We start from the raw sequence: 16,599 nt of genomic DNA on the forward strand, positions 1-16,599 counted from the left end.
AGCAGGAAACAGCAGAAAAGGATTGGGTATTGCAACGATAGCCTTCCATCTTTGGGCCCTGGGCTCAAATCCAGCCCTGCTGAGATGAGAGCTCTTCTGCCTGTTCGCTTTAAGAACCCTATATATGAATCTCTTGGCTCAATCCTCCGGCCTCGTTGCGCTGGAAAAGCAGCTCGCCGTGGCGCAGGTGGCCGGCGAAAGTGGGAGACCCCCCTCCCGGGATCTACCTGGCTCGCAACGCTTCGCAAGATTGAAAGGGGAATCCTGTCCACAGTGTGCAGGATCACGTTTTAGCAAATCTGCATATTAGAGCGAGGCAGTGAGCCTTACACTAATGTGCAGAATCCTGAGGCCTTGGGATTCAATCCCTTCACCTTGGGGATCTTGGGCAAGCGCCGTTTGGTATTAGTCCCCATAAACGGAGACCAGACGGAATGGCACTTGTGGGGTCTCTAAGGGGATTGGAGGCCCCCAGCTGCATGCCCTTTGGGCAGGATGGTGCCTTGGCAATGCTTGTGCTTCTTGGGTACCCTGGCAGTGCCAGTTGTATAGTGGGTAGCACTATGGCTTCACAGCTCCAGGGTCCCGGGTTCGATTCCCGGCTTGGGTCACTGTCTGTGTGGAGTCTGTACGTTCTCCCCGTGTCTGCGTGGGTTTTCTCCGGGTGCTCCTGTTTCCTCCCACAAGTCCCGAAAGACGTGCTGTTAGGTAATTTGGACATTCTGAATTCTCCCTCCGTGTACCCGAACAGGCGCCGGAATGTGGCGACTACGGGCTTTTCACAGTAACTTCATTGCAGTGTTAATGTAAGCCTACTTGTGACAATAAAAATATTATTATTATTGACCTTGTATCATTCTTCATTAAGATCTGTATCCTAACTCCATCTATCTGCCTTGGCTCCATCTTAACTTGACTATCAAAACTCTATCAATCTCAGATCTAATATTATTACTGAGCTTGCACCTCCATCTTTCTGTTGGAGAACTCCACACTTCTGCCACCTTTTGACCATCCCCTTGAACTAGCCACATCACACTCCCACCATTAGCCCATCCTCTGGGCGCACTGCCTCCCTGTGGGCAATTAGCAGTCAAGTAGACTCTTTGATACTCAATTGGATTAATGTTACTGTTCATCGAACCTTTTTACCCTTATCTCTAATACTTTTACAATTAACAAATTCAAAGAAATGAAAAAACATTTTTTTAATGCCCTAATGATTTTTCTCCTGATTTGTTTGCAGCAGTGTCCTGAGGCTTGATCTTCAAATCCTAGATTCCTACATGAAGGATCTTATTGCATCTAACATGCAGTACTTTCAGGAATCTAGCAACGACTGGCTGGCCCGCTAATAGTTGTCATGATTTGGGATTCTGGAAAATGCCACCACATAATTTCTATCACAGATTTTCACAGAGTTTCAACAGTTCAACTCTAATTATCAGCATCTAAGTAGTCAGAGGAATGGTTGGAATGGCTTATTATTATTCGCAAACACTCAAACTGTCCAGCTACAAGAGGAAATGCTGTTATTAGTATAAAAAGGTTAAGAGGCAGTTTCCTGCAAAGGTCACAGCAGAAATTATGGCTGCTAATGACTGGAATCATGAATTACGACCAAAAAGTGATGGCAGATGTGCTTCAGAGTCTCACCCATAGACTGGAAAGGGAAAGGAATCAATGGTTAATGTAGATGTGAGATTGAAAAGTGAATGAGAGGTAATAAACTGTCAACACTTTCAACCATCAAAAGCGAGGGGACAACTGCAAATGGAATGGACAGTAATTTAACTCTCTAACCTTCACAATAGATAACATGCTCTCTTCCCCAGTAAAAACAATTATTGCTCACAAAGTCCACTGTGAAAGGGTGTCATATAGTAATACTTTTCTCATTCATAAACTTGTCACGGTACTGTATCTATATTTACCACATGCCAAATAGTCTGTTCAAGAGGTTGACATGTTTTTGGCAGGCAAAATACTTCCTGGCATTTTACCTGACTCCTCTCTATTACTTCCACTATTCATTTTGAAATTTTACTCTAATTGCACTTTGTCCATTCACTTCATAACCTTATATACCTCAACCATATTTCCTACCAGCACACATTCTCCCCTGGTTCTCTGAGGCCTATGCTGCAACCAAGAAATCTGAAGTTATCTTTGTTACCTCCCTCTGAAAACTGCCTGAAAGCTTACTACCTCTTACCTCATGTGAGGAGATTACAAGAATTATAATCAGTGTAATGTGTTTATAATAATAATCTTTTTATAATAATCTTTATTGTCACAAGTAAGCCTACATTAACAGTGCAATGAAGTTACTGTGAAAATCCCTTTGTCGCCACATTCCGACGCCTGTTCGGGTACACAGAGGGAGAATTCAGAATGTCCAAATTACCTAACAGCACGTCTTTCGGGACTTGTGGGAGGAAACCGGAGCTAAAAATATTTTACAACAATTGCGGAAACGAAGTAGGAAAACCTTTTGCAATTTAGCAAAACTTGCTCTGATTGCTGTGCACAAGGCAAGCATATCCCAGCATGATGGGTGACTTTTCAGGATTTGCATGTTTCCTTCAGTGCCTGGGAATAAAGACCCAAAACGTTTTCCCAATAGCACCTGCGACAGAATAAACTCAGTAGTCTGTGGCCTGCCTACCTTTACCTTGCCACATCCAGGTAGCCCCACTCAGGATATTCAACTTACTTCTGCACTTCTTATTCTTCCTTCTGTGTCGATTGGAAGATGTTAAGAAAATTGGATTATAAATGCAGTGGACAACTTAAGAACTAAAGCCCGGGGTTAGAACATGTTTGTTTGCTGTGGTCATGGTTTTAAAAAGGATTTTGTTTTGTTTTGAGGAAAAACAGGTGAAATTGACCAAGGAATGTGTTTTTCAGCCTGAGCTAATGCCTGGTGGTTTGCTTGGGGAAGTCCCTGGGGTGTTCATGTGCTTTGCAGCCTGCAGAGATAAGTTGTTTCTCAGCTTAGGGAGATGAGGTCATTGCTGGGTGGAGCCAAGGAAAGGAGAGAGACATTTCTGAAGTATCGGAAAGGAAGTTGGTTGAGAAACGTTGGAGAGAGGAGTTGCCTTCTCATCTGCCTGATGCTGAGTCCACAATTCTCCCACAGTAAGGTAGACTGAGATCTGTATGTTTATTTTCATGTCGTTCAATAGGAAATTGTATAGTTGTGTTAAGGTGTAAATTGTAAGCTGTTCTTTTTGGGTGTGAAGTAAAAAGTCTAATATTGCAGTTATAATAAAAGTTTTGTTTTAAAAATAGAAAAAAAGAGATTGTCATTGGCAGAAGAAAAGGAATAGGAGAGATTGGCAATGACAGAAGCAAATCTTAGAAAAGAAACAGATCAGACATATGTAGAATTTGAAAGAATTAAACAAAATAATTTTGATAGGTGAACATTAAAAATAGACTAAACCTCTGACACTCTCAGGGAAATAATTATTTTGGAGGAATTTAAAGATTCACTTCCCACAGGAGACTCGTCTCCCACCTGTAATCCAGCTATATCATTACCTGGGACAAATTGTATCCCTGAAAAAGGTAATTTTTCTATTACTCGTATTACCACTTCACCACTTTTCACCGGACTCTCTAACCTTACCTTACATCATGAGATTACGGGGAGAGGGTGGGGATATGTAGGGTGCTCTTTCAGAGGGTCAGTACAGACTCAATGGGCCAAATGGCCTCCTTCTACACTGTTGTGATTCTATGTTTAGTAATGAGAACTAATGTGGAAGAGCAAACAGCTAAAACTTCTAGACAGGCTACAGAAATGGTTGATGATTTTGAATTGGTTCATAAAGCAAAGCTTGATATTCAACATAAATTCCAATGAAGGACAAAAACCTGGGAAATGGGAAATTCACAGGTGGTCAATGTAAATGAGGTTCAGTTGGTGATGTTAAGGATAGTGTGCCACTGAGTAGAAAAGAAACCTATGAAAGTGGGAGAAAGATAAGAAAACCTAAGTGTCTTCATTGCAATAAAGTTGGATATGTGAAGTCGCAGTGTTGGTGCCTTAAGAAAAGTTCTGGGAAAACAGACTCAGTAAAACAGGATAAGTCAAAGTGGGAGGAAAACCATTGTCCCAGTGGAAGAGGTGCAACAGAATGTACAGCCTGTTCAGAGGTTGGTGGATAGGCAGGTATCAGAACCTTTGAAGGATTTTATTTGTGAGGGTAAGGTTTACCCGTGTGTACAAGGTGGCGTAGGTAAGGAGATTAAGATCTTAAGGGATACTGTGAGTGAAAGGAGATATATAGTTTGGAAGGAGTATTGCCAGAAAAGATAGTAATATGTAGAATCAGAGGTGAGAGCAGCAGTGTGTCACTATGAAAGGTAAGGTTAAGAGAGATTGGTGAAAAATGGTGAAATGATAGGAGTAATAAAAAAATTACCGTTTTCCGGGGTACAATTTATCCAAGGTAATGATATAGCTGGGTCACAGGTGGGAGTGCAGTCTATCATGGTTGAAATGCCAACAGAAAGTCAAAAACCTGAGATGTTGCAAGAAGTATATTTGGGAGTGTTTCTTGATTGTGCGGTAACCAGATCACAAAGTCACAGGTTAAGATAGGAGGAAGAGAACTTGATGGAGGCTGAGGTTAAGCTATCAGAAACCATGTTTGATCAGATGGTTAGTAAAGAACAAGAGTTAGTGGTGGATGAAGCGGATATCTTTAGTTCAAGAAAGTTGGCTGAATTACAACAGAAAGATTCAGCAATAAAGCAGTTACATCAGAAAGCATATTCGGAAATGGAAACTGAGTGTATACCAGTGTGTTATTACATTAGAAATAATTTACTGATGAGAAATTGGATACCTTTACATATTCAAGCAGATGAGAAATGGGCAGAAGTTCATCAAGTTCAGCACGGTAGCATTGTGGATAGCACAATCGCTTCACAGCTCCAGGGTCCCAGGTTCAATTCCGGCTTGGGTCACTGTCAGTGCGGAGTCTGCACATCCTCCCCGTGTGTGCATGGGTTTCCTCCGGGTGCTCCGGTTTCCTCCCACAGTCCAAAGATGTGCGGGTTAGGTGGATTGGCCATGATAAATTGCCCTTAGTGTCCAAAATTGCCCTTAGTGTTGGGTGGGGTTACTGAGTTATGGGGCTAGGGTGGAGGTGTTGACCTTGGGTAGGGGGTAGGGTGCTCTTTCCAAGAGCCGGTGCAGACTCGATGGGCCGAATGGCCTCCTTCTGCGCTGTAAATTCTATGTAAATCTATGTAAATAGAATCCATAGAACCCCTGCAATACAGAAGGAGGCTATTCAGCCCATCGGGTCTGCACTGACCCTCTGAAAGAGCACCCTACCTAGTCCCACGTCCCCACCCTATCCCCATAACCCAGTAACCCACCTGACCTTTTTGACGCTAAGCGTCAACTTAGCCTCTCCAATCCACCAAACCTGCACACCTTTGGATTGTGGGAGGAAACCGGAGCTCCCGGAGGAAACCTTTCACAGACATGGGGAGAAAGTGCAGATTCCGCACAGTCACCCAAGGTTGGAATTGAACCCAGGTCCCTGGCACTTTGAGGCAGCAGTGCTAACCACTGTGCCACCATGCCGCCCATGGTCCAGTACTCTAGCCACTATTGGGGTCTGGTCTGGGATCGTAATACTTCCCACTGAAGTTTAGGATAATCCAAACACAAAAGGTCCAAATTTGTTTTTGTTTCTCATCACCAAATCCAAACACAGGTCCATTCCTGGCTGATTACTTAACTATTACATAAATACTGACTGACCTCAAACAGGGCCATGCATTTCTTTCTAAGCTCTAAAAACAATTCAAGACAACAAAATTCCACCTTTTCAAATCATATTTACTTTATAAGCCTATAAAATATGTGAAAGTTTTAATGAAAACTACTTGAGTATCAGTATGGCATGCAGCAATGCGGTAGTTCTAGAGGGGCATCCTTAAATTCATTCATATAGCAATTTCTTGATCTCAGAATGTCCCAAAATGGTTCACAGCCATGAAATCCGTTGAAGTGAAATTACTGTTGCAATAGAACATAGAACATACAGTGCAGAAGGAGGCCATTCGGCCCATCGAGTCTGCACCCACCCATTTAAGCCCTCACTTCCACCCTATCCCCATAACCCAATGTAGGAAACTTTGCAGCTAATTTACACACATCAAGCTCCCACAAACAGTGATAACCGATAATCCTTTTGGTGATGTTGGTTGAGGGATATTCACTAGGATACGAGCAAAAAGCTCACCTGTTATTTTCGAAACGGTGCCGTGGACGTTTCACCCAAGAGATGGCACCTCCGACAGTGCAGCAGTCATTCAGCGCTGACCTAGATGATAAAATGTCATTCGTCCCATTTGCGTGAATTTAGCAGGGAAGAGGGCCCTTGTCAATTGGCATATATTTCAGATGTGGCTTTGTGCATAATGCTGAAAATTTCAGTTCAATCCATGGGGTTTGCAGCCAGAACTAAGGCCTGTGAAGGATTCCTCAGAACCAAATCCATCCTAAAGCCTCTTAGCCAGACCAGTCAATCATTAGACAAAATAAGCTATTCATGTCAAGGAGGATTTTTAAAATAATGAAAGAAAAAAATTGTGAAAACCACAAAACGATTCCCATGTGGTTGAGATGATACCACACTGCATGTGGGCATCAAGTAAAAGCAGTTCAGTGTCAGAGTTAGATTTCTGAAAGCTATTTTAAACATCTTTTTAAATTCTGGAAAATGATACAGTATTATCAAAAAATAAAAGCCCATTAATCTGGGATGTTTGTGGCACAGCCTGCACATGAACATCAAACACACTTAATGTATACCTCAGACATGACCTAATAGCAGACGTTCGTGGTAAGCAGCTTGACTTTTTAACAATACAACAACATGTCACGACAAACTAAATGACTAACAGATGCATGAAGGGACGCCCAGTCTGACACTCTACTACAATAATTGATTGGACACACGGAGCGTGGGCAATTTGATATTTCAATCTATTGATACTGTGACCATGCAGAAGCGATTAATGACATTCTACAATAGAGTTTATATACATGATGGAAAGGGCCTTTCTATCCCTGTGTTCATTTCCAATACTAAAAATATGTAAAATACCTGACCATGGCTGCCAATGCTATCAAATACCCAATAGCAATAAGAATTAACTATTGAAATTCATAAACTTATTTTAATATTCAGTTTGTCAACAAAGATTCCTCATGTTGATAAAGTGCCCATCGATTTTAAACTTGTCAAGTGGTTCCCTTTCGTCTCGATTGCAGAAAACATCAGCTTGGCTTTGTTGGTAACACTCCCACCTGTGAGTCATGGGAGGAGAGGCATTGAAATCACACTCCAATACTGGCAGGCTGACATTATGTGTACTACTTAGAGAGGGCTGCACTGTTGAAGGTGCCATCTTTCAAAAAACACCATCAAACTAAGGTTCTGTTTGTCTATTTAGGTAGATGCAAAACATGACATGGCACTATTAAAGCACCTCCAAAAACAGATTAACTTGTCATTTACCTTGCTGCTTCTTGAGTGATCCTGTGTCGCATACTCCTACATTGTAGTTAATACATTTTAAATAGGTTTAAATCGGGGCAGCAGGGTAGCATGGTGGTTAGCATAAATGCTTCACAGCTCCAGGGTCCCAGGTTCGATTCCCGGCGGGGTCACTGTCTGTGTGGAGTCTGCACGTCCTCCCCCTGTGTGCGTGGGTTTCCTCCGGGTGCTCCGGTTTCCTCCCACAGTCCAAAGATGTGCGGGTTAGGTGGATTGGCCATGCTAAATTGCCTGTAGTGTCCTAATAAAAGTAAGGTTAAGGGGGGGGTTGTTGGGTTACGGGTATAGGGTGGATACGTGGGTTTGAGTAGGGTGATCATGGCTCGGCACAACATTGAGGGCCGAAGGGCCTGTTCTGTGCTGTACTGTTCTATGTTCTATGTTTTGTAATAATCTTCATTGTCTTCATTAGGCTACATTAACACTGCAATTAAGTTACTGTGAAAAGCCCCTAGTCGCCACATTCCTGCGTAATTAGGGTACACAGAGGGAGAATTCAGAATGTCCAAATTACCTAACAGCACGTCTTTTGGGACTTGTGGGAGGAAACCGGAGCACCCGGAGGAAACCCACACAGGCACGTGCAGACTCCACACAGACAGTGACCCAAGCCGGAATCGAACCTGGGACCCTGGAGCTGTGAAGCAACAGTGCATTTGTTTGCTATGAAGCACTTTGGGATGTTCTGAGGATACAAAAGGTTCTCTGTGAAGGAAAAACTTCCTCTCTACTAATACCATAGTGTGTTTCATTTTCGATCTTTTAACTAGAGGGCAGAAACTCAACAGGCTGGAATTTCTTTTTATACTACAAATCACATCAGCAAGTCAAGAGACTCTCTTACTGAAAAATGTGAAATTTGCGTAAAAGAGAGATTGCTAGAATATTCTATACCGGTGGTAAAAATAACAAAACCTCCTTTTCAACCTGAACGCAATACTCTGGGTCTTAATGATTTATGAAGGCTGTATGAGGTGGCATAACAATGATTACTAGCCTAAACAATACATCATTCAAACCCTTGTCTGCTATTAAATCCTTGACCTAACAAGGATGCTTTTTTTAAATTCTTGGAGCCAACAATCTCATGGATTCACAGAGTTTTTGCAATATTTTCTCCTTTGGCTTTTAGATCCCAATTCTCCCCATCAATAAACCTGTCTTCAGCTCTTGGAGATTTAACTTCCTCTGTGCACTTTTTATAAAGCATTCACATTAAATTCCTGTCTACATGACGTTAACCTGTTTAAGGTATTGCAGAAAGTAACTTTACATGAATACTGTGTGCTGAATGCACAGGAAATGAAATCCTCTGGTAGGCTTGAGTGGGTCACAGATTGCTGAATTTGGCAAGCCTCAATAATTGATAAACAAAAATCTGATATCCACACCAGTCAATTCAGTGAGAACTAAATGAAACAGGAAATAACCCCGAAGCAGGTAAAGACCTCAAACAGAACCTGAAAAAGCTGGAAATTCACAGCACAGCAGTGAGCATCTGTAAGAGAGAAAAGACAAACTGAAACATGAGCAAATATTTTAACTCCATACTTTGGCGTTTGTTTATTTTGCCAATTTGCACTTAGAAGGGTTAAAACCAAACATTAGCTTCTCTTCATTCTTCACAGAAGTTAGCTGCTGTGCTTTAGATTTTGAGCATTTTCCATTCTTGTTTCAGCGAGACCAAACTGGTTCTTCAATTTATCTCAACCGCTACTCCATTCCTACCCGGTATTTTAACCGAATGGCCTGTGTTCTTGTACTATGTATATTTAAGTGTTAAATTGAACTAGGTGATCTTTCCATGCTCCCATCTTCTTATGCTTCTATTTGTGAAGTGTGAAAATGTCCTGATAAGTGGTTTACGTTTTGCTTTGTCTGAAATTACATCCTGCAAAATCTTAACAATGAACATTATAAAACATGTGTGGACCTTATCGCATGCAAATCCCATCTCTGCAACACATTCTATAATTTTGGGTTGTGGTGCCAAAATGTTAGGCAGTTCTCAATGAATTCATTCAAGGCCTGGATCAGGAAGTGTCCTGAAACAGAAATTTATATCGGTGATGAGTGCTAAAGCATGTGAAATAGCAGGAACCACAAAAAATAATGATAATAAAGAAATGTAACAAAAAGTTAAACTGTGAAATAATGGGAATTATTAAAAGGATCAAGCTGTTCACGAGTAAAGGCACCAAATACCAGAAACTGAGCGGGGTTTTTTTTGCTGAACTGAAGCTGTGCACACATTCACGTATAATCAAGGCACATAATTTATGAAAAGTTAAGCCTTTTTTTCAGCTTAGAACTTCATTTTGCAAAGTGGACAAAGACATTAGGAAAACACAAAATCAATTTCCTCTTTCTGACTTTTCCTTTACCATTTTTACTGTCTGACTGTCACACAATATGTCCTCAGGTGATAGTAAAGCGGAAACTTTTAAAGGGCCCAATATCATAGTTCAAGAAGTTATAGAGCAGCAGACAACCTAAGTAATATTCAGAATGACACAAAAGAGGAATGAAATACAAAAGAGATGTGCAGAGGAGATATATCGGAATGGTACCAGGGACGTTAGGCTTCAGTTAAACTGGAATTATTTTCCTCCGAGCAGAGGAAGTTAAGGGAGATTTAAAGCAAATGTTCGAAATTCATAGGGTCTGGTTTAGCACAGGGCTCAAGAGGTAGCTTTTAAAGCAGACCAAGGCAGGTCAGCAGCACGGTTCAATTCCCGTACAAGCCTCCCCGAACAGGCGCCGGAATGTGGCGACTAGGGGCTTTTCACAGTAACTTCATTTGAAGCCTACTTGTGACAATAAGCGATTTTCATTTCATTTCATTTCAATTCTACGGAGTTTTGATAAATGGGGAGGAGCTACTCCACTGGTCCGCCAATGAAGATTTAACATAAGACGCAGAGGGTGGGTGAGAATTTTCTTTCTATGCAGCGAGTAGTTGTAATCTGTAATGAAATGCCCAGGGGCGGACGTCATGAAGGCAGGTTACAAGTGGCTGTCAGAGAGGAATTGTCTTGAACGGGAGGACATTCCAAGGTTATGGGTCTGGAGCAGGTGAGTGGGATCGATTGGATGGTTGTTTTTAAGAGCCAGCACAATGGGACAATTGGTCTCTTTCTATGCTGCATCATTCTAAAGGACTTGAGAGTCTTGCTGCACGAGGTGAACCAAAGGACAGTGGTCCTATTTAAGGTTGAAGACCATCTTCCAGAATAAACTCGAGTATAAGCTGCCTAAAAGGAGCTTATCAAATGAATGAATGCAAGGCCGTATATGCAACTGTAAATGAGAAAATTTGCTGTTATTGGGTGGAAGGTGAAAATTGGGCATATTTAAAAATAAGAGGTCTCCCATTTAAGACTGAGATAAGGTGGAATTTCTTCTGTGAGGGTTGTTAGTCTTTGGAATTCTCTTCCCAAAAGAGCAGCGGAGACTGGGTCATTGCATGTATTCAAGACTGAGTTAAACAAACTTTTGATCAACACAGGAGCTGAAGGTTATGGGGGACAGGTTGGAAAGTAGAGTTGAGGCTACAGTCAGATCAGTCATGATCTTTTTGAATGAAGGGGCGGGGTCCAGGGGTTGAATGGCCTGACTCCTCCTCCTTTTTAGTGATCCAGATGACAGTCATCTGGTGCCTTCTAGGTTTTTGTGGAGTATACAGAATGGAATGGTGCAAGTAACTTCCCACTATTTTCTCCTCCAGCTTCTCTTGTTGTCTCCTCTGAATTCTGAGCTACACTGAAGTTTCTTCCCCCATAACAGCTCAGTTTCCTTGCTTATGACCAGCAGTAGTACCCTACACTCACAAGATTGTAGGCCTACACCCTAACCTGCTAAGCACTAAACAAGAAGTGTTTCCTGAAGTACAGTGAAGTTCCCATTCTCTGGGGCATTCTCGCCAGCATGGAAGTAAAACACTAAGCATATGCCTGATTAATTCCAATCCAAACATTATTTTGTCAAATTAGCATGAAATTACTGGTTTAAGGCCCTCACCACATGGGTACAGTCAAAATCATCTTCACCTAGTAGATAAAGGTTCCTTTCTATGTCGATAAACAAGCAATCTTGTCCAGCTCCCATGATACTGATCACCTTTTACTCCAGTGACCAGAAGGCAACAAAGCTGATTGGACAAGTGAATATCACTCTCTTTTGACAGTAATTTGGAGTCATAGAGCGAGTTCTAATTGAAACAAAAAAATGTATTGGGTCCAAATGAAACAAACAACGTTGACTTGGCCCCAAGGCAATAAAATGCATTCCCTGCAGGCTGCACTTAAATTTCTATCAATCTGAAGAGAAGTTTAAGAAATGTTGCTGTCTTTCTCATCCATCCTAACAAGGGAATATGTTCTCCTTTGTGAGTCAAATTTGCAGCATTGGGACAACTATATCCATAAGCATCAATTCACTGATTCTGTACACGGAGGGACTGTGCATCAGAGAGGGCAATTCAAAATGTACCACTGATTCTGCAAGCTGCATTACATTTGGACACTGCTCCCCGGTGGTGGTGTGGTGCAGGATTGATGAGTTTACACTTCTTTAAATCTGCCCATCTAATCTGCAATGAGGTTTATAACTTCTACACAAGGTGTAATTTGGTGATCGTGCCAATGTGCTCCATGCAGCAAGTTTCTATTAAACAATGCTGACATCAGGATTTCAGGAAGAGAAAGCAGTGGAATGAAAGCCATGGGACTGGATTCTCCGCTGGCGGGATGCTCCGTTTTGCCGGCAGCCCGGGGGGTTTCCCGACAGCGTGGGGCTGCCCCACAATGGGAAACCCCATTGACCAGCCGGCGTAATGCAGCAACCCGCCGGCGGGGTGACAGAGAAATGTGGCGCGGCAGGGTAGAGAAGCCAGCCCATGGTCTTCCTGAGGAAAGAGGGCTATGAATCCTTTGGCTCACCTTTACCTGCTCAGAAAATACTGTTATTGCGTCATTGTGAAAACTATTAGAACCAGGTGGCTGGTTCTGAGAAGTAAAATGCGATGCCTCCAATGAGCACCTGGTCCAGGAATAGCCGTGTTATTGCTAGAATTCTACAGATTGAACAGGTTTGTGACGAGGATAATATTATATCATGTGAAGACTGGCACAGGCTTGTCAATGATGTTATCTATTATCACTAAGCTACTGGCATTCAGTAGGCAGCACGGTAGCACAAGTGGCTAGCACTGTGGCTTCACAGCGCCAGGGTTGCAGGTTTGATTCCTCGCTGGGTCACTGTCTGTGTGGAGTCTGCACGTTCTCCCCGTGTCTGCGTGGGTTTCCTCCGGGTGCTCCGGTTTCCTCCCTCAGTCCAAAGACGTGCAGGTTTGGTGGATTGGCCATGGTAAATTGCCCTTAAGTGACCAAAAAGGCGAGGAGGGGTTATTGGGTTACGGGGACAGCGGAAGTGAGGGCTTAAGTGGGTCAGTGCAGACTCGAGAGGCTGAATAGCCTTCTTCTGCACTGTATGTTCTAAAATTCTCTAGGTTTTCCCATGAAGTGATACCAGAACGCTGGTGACAGCTATACAGCCTTACCCCATGGAGAGTCACAACCTTCAGGAGAGAAATGTTTGATCAGACATTGCCTTTACTCCATATCTAACCCATGCTGTACCTGTCCTGGGAGAGTTTGATGTGACAATGCAGGGAGTTTTTCTTTGTATCTAACCTCTGTGGTACCTGCCTTTGGAGCATTCAATCGTAGTGCAGAGGGAGCGTCACTCTATCGAATTCATGCTGTATCTACCCTTGGTAGGTCCATCATGGGACAATGTAGAAGGAGCCTTACTCTATTATTAATCCATGCTATACCTGCCCTTGGCAACTAAGAAACTCACAATAATGACTATATAGGAATGGAATCAATGGCAGCATGATCTGAATGGATTAACCCACGGGAGTGGAGGGAGGGAGTCTAAAGCCAGTATTCCGAGCTTCCAGATTTCTGAAAGTTGGTGGGGGAGGGAATGGAAAAACTTGGGGAGTTACAGGATTAAGATCAAAATTAATGTGAAGTTAGGTGATGAATGCATGTTCTAAGAGCATAACTAGATTACACAGTTACATAACATGGTATTCAGCACGCCTTAACAATTCTATGTTGACATCAAAAGCACCACAAAATAGCCACTTCCAGAATAACCAAATGAAAAGAGACTGCTTGAAACTTTTGTTGTATTTTCATGTGTGCCTTCTTGTAATTTGCACATTCTGTTCCAATTTTGCATTACTCTTCAATCATGGCTGCAGCTGTTTCTGGTTGCTTGGTGCCTGTATCTACAGGGTAGCCCATGCAAATACTTCATACAAGGGAGAAAAAAAATGAGGGAAAAAAATATGTTGACTTCATTAACTTAAGCAATGCCGTATCGAGGATGCAGTGGAGGCATGCTGGAATCATTTCTGGGAACTCACCATGGAGCTTTTAGGGAAAAACATCCTGCCCCAAATAGGTAAGGTCTTCCGTGAGTGGGGGGGGGGAGAAAGATACAAAAATAGAATTAATCCAACAATTAAATGAAAACGTTCCTCAAAAAAAGGACCAATTTGATATAATATTTTGTTAAACACTCATTTCATTAAGGAGCAATGATCAAGAACAAAATGCAAGTACTGAAAAACTGAAAATAGAGCAGGATATTGCTGGAAATGCACCTTTTATTTGGCCAACTGGTGACTTGACAGTCTCCAGACCAAGTGAATGAGAAATTCACACAGGTAGAGTTCCTGTTTATCCAAAACAGTGATCACTCTCTATCTTCCCCACTCGCATAGAGACACGACACGCTTGCACCAGTCCATTCAGCTGAAGCTGGTTTAACAAATTGAGTAGGCCCCTTTACCAGAACTGACAACAAATCACACCTGAAATGTTAACTGTCCTTTTCAGTTTTCCTGCTTGTATCTAATTCAAATCTGATTTCTTCACCTTTCGGTATTAGTTTACAATTTTAAAAATTAAAAGTACATAAAAGGTAGCTTTTCATCTTTGGACATCTGGTGCTGTATATATGTTTCCATATGCACTGTAAACTGGTCACGTTGTAAGCCTGTCACAGGAGAGCTAGTATATGAGAGCAGTGCGAGCTGTGTTGCTGATAGAGGAGTTAATGTTTGGAGAGTGCAGCAGGCTGTTTTGATGATGGAGAAGCTGGTGCTTGTTTATCTTGTGTCTTTAATGAGTGCAGCAATTGTATAAATCGAGTTGGCCTCCTGTATACAAGTGTGATGTATATGGGCCACATTGTTGTATCATATGCACAGCAAAACTGAGAATATTTTGTTGTTTGACGCACTGCCACTTTCAGCTCCCATGTTTAATCAATTTGCCACATCCTCATTCCAAACAAGGTGTCAGGACATTTCTCTGACTGACACCAGTGATCTTTGTCCAAGTTATAGTGGGACCAGTTAGCTCTTCCCTCCTCATTTTATTTCCCACATTTCCCCCCAAACCAAAAGCAATCCCCCAAATATTGTCTTCTGTTTACTGAAGGGAGGGGAGCAGAGGTCCAACTGGTACAAACAGATTTCTAATGGCAGAATATTAACTGTGACACTGGCAGGTCAAGTAAACCCTGTGGCATTTTTACATTGAAATTATTGTTTAGCAATTTTATTGGACCCTTATAAAGAGAATGACTCAACCCTATAGCCTAGTTTGAAAAAAGAAACACATCAAGGTATCTTGGAGGGGACCTGCTGATCTCTGTGATATTGCAAAGTTGGAATCTTTAATGTGTTAATTTTGAAGACAACAGTGCAGAGCTTATTATCCTGGCCACTGAAGAGTCTCTCTGAAGTATTTTATCTAATCTGCAGGCTCAGAAGATTACACCAAAACACTTGTTTAAAGGCTGTCCTTTAGTTTGTTCTGCTTGAGTGCAGCTTCTCCACAAAATTTCTACAAGAATGCTGCTCCATTGGGTCCTTGTAAGAAGTCTAAATTGTTTCCTCAAAAGGGTATTTCCTAATTCACTGTGAAAGCAAAGTTAAAAGCGCCATGAATGAAACCAAAATATTTTCAAAATAATTTCTTGTGAATTTGCCCATTTCTCTGTGGAAAATGTGATCTTCTCCAAAGTGCTGTGGTTTTACACAAAGAATCCAGTTCTGTAGAAGGATCATACGGATCGAAAAGTTAATTTGGTTTCACTCCCCACAGGTGCAGCCAGATCTGCTACGTTTAGCCAGCACTTCCTGTTTTATTACTCAAAAATGTCACATCAGCTATCAGAGTTAGGATAACTGAGTTTGTTCAAAGTAATTTCTTGTGAATTGTCACATTTCTCAGTGGAAAGTATGATTTTCTCCTAAGTATTGCATTTTTATGCAAAGAATCCTGAAGGCATTGACACCTGTTGCAAAAACATGACCTCACCCGATCATCATATATTGTGATGAATTTTGCAAGTCTTGCTATCAAGAGCATAGATAGGGAAATTGTGTTAGCTTCAAGACTACATCCTGTGACTGAGAGGCAGGAGAATAATAAACTGTTAAAATTCATGGTGCTCGTTCTCAGGAGCATGCCTATTTCAATTCCAAGAAACCAGACTAACTGCTGGAGAGGATTTGGCGATTCCTTGATGTATGGCACATTGTAAAACCAAGGTTGTCATTGCACCTGATATTATAAATACATTTGTGAACTTAGTATGTCTAAGAGTTGGCTTCTATATAATAGTCTCCAAGCACATGAGGTTCATTCGGAAACATAGTTCAAACTTGTATTTAGCCAGCAGCAGTATTGTCGTGTCTGTCACAGGCTTATGAACTTTCAGTCAATGCTTGTAAAGTTATATATGTTTTTAATTCAGATATTAATAAAAAGGATTTTTAAAAAATGTAATCAAGAAATAATGTGATTGTTAATTTGTTATTTCTGACAACTGGCAAGATCTCAAGGTTTGATCAGCATTGTGAAAGTGGAAAGTTTTGAGATGCATTAATGTACATTATCCATCGGATAAAGTGCTACCT

The 16,599-nt window shown here is 41.7% G+C and overlaps 1 protein-coding gene across 3 annotated transcripts in view; it reads right to left on the bottom strand.

Annotated features, from left to right (window-relative positions):
* The window catches only part of bcas3 (BCAS3 microtubule associated cell migration factor), a 1,085,633-nt gene that overhangs the window by 547,897 nt on the left and 521,137 nt on the right, over nt 1-16,599 (bottom strand). For 2 of the 3 annotated variants that reach the window (XM_038814687.1, XM_038814685.1), the window contains exon 17: nt 14,032-14,076. The exons of the other annotated variant lie outside the window; for it this stretch is intronic. In XM_038814687.1, the coding sequence (XP_038670615.1) occupies nt 14,032-14,076 (45 nt within the window). The remainder of the gene's footprint in view (nt 1-14,031; nt 14,077-16,599) is intronic. 3 annotated transcript variants of the gene reach the window in all.

Source organism: Scyliorhinus canicula, chromosome 12, assembly GCF_902713615.1.
Source record: "Scyliorhinus canicula chromosome 12, sScyCan1.1, whole genome shotgun sequence".
In the NCBI taxonomy this organism is placed as follows: Eukaryota; Metazoa; Chordata; class Chondrichthyes; order Carcharhiniformes; family Scyliorhinidae; genus Scyliorhinus; species Scyliorhinus canicula.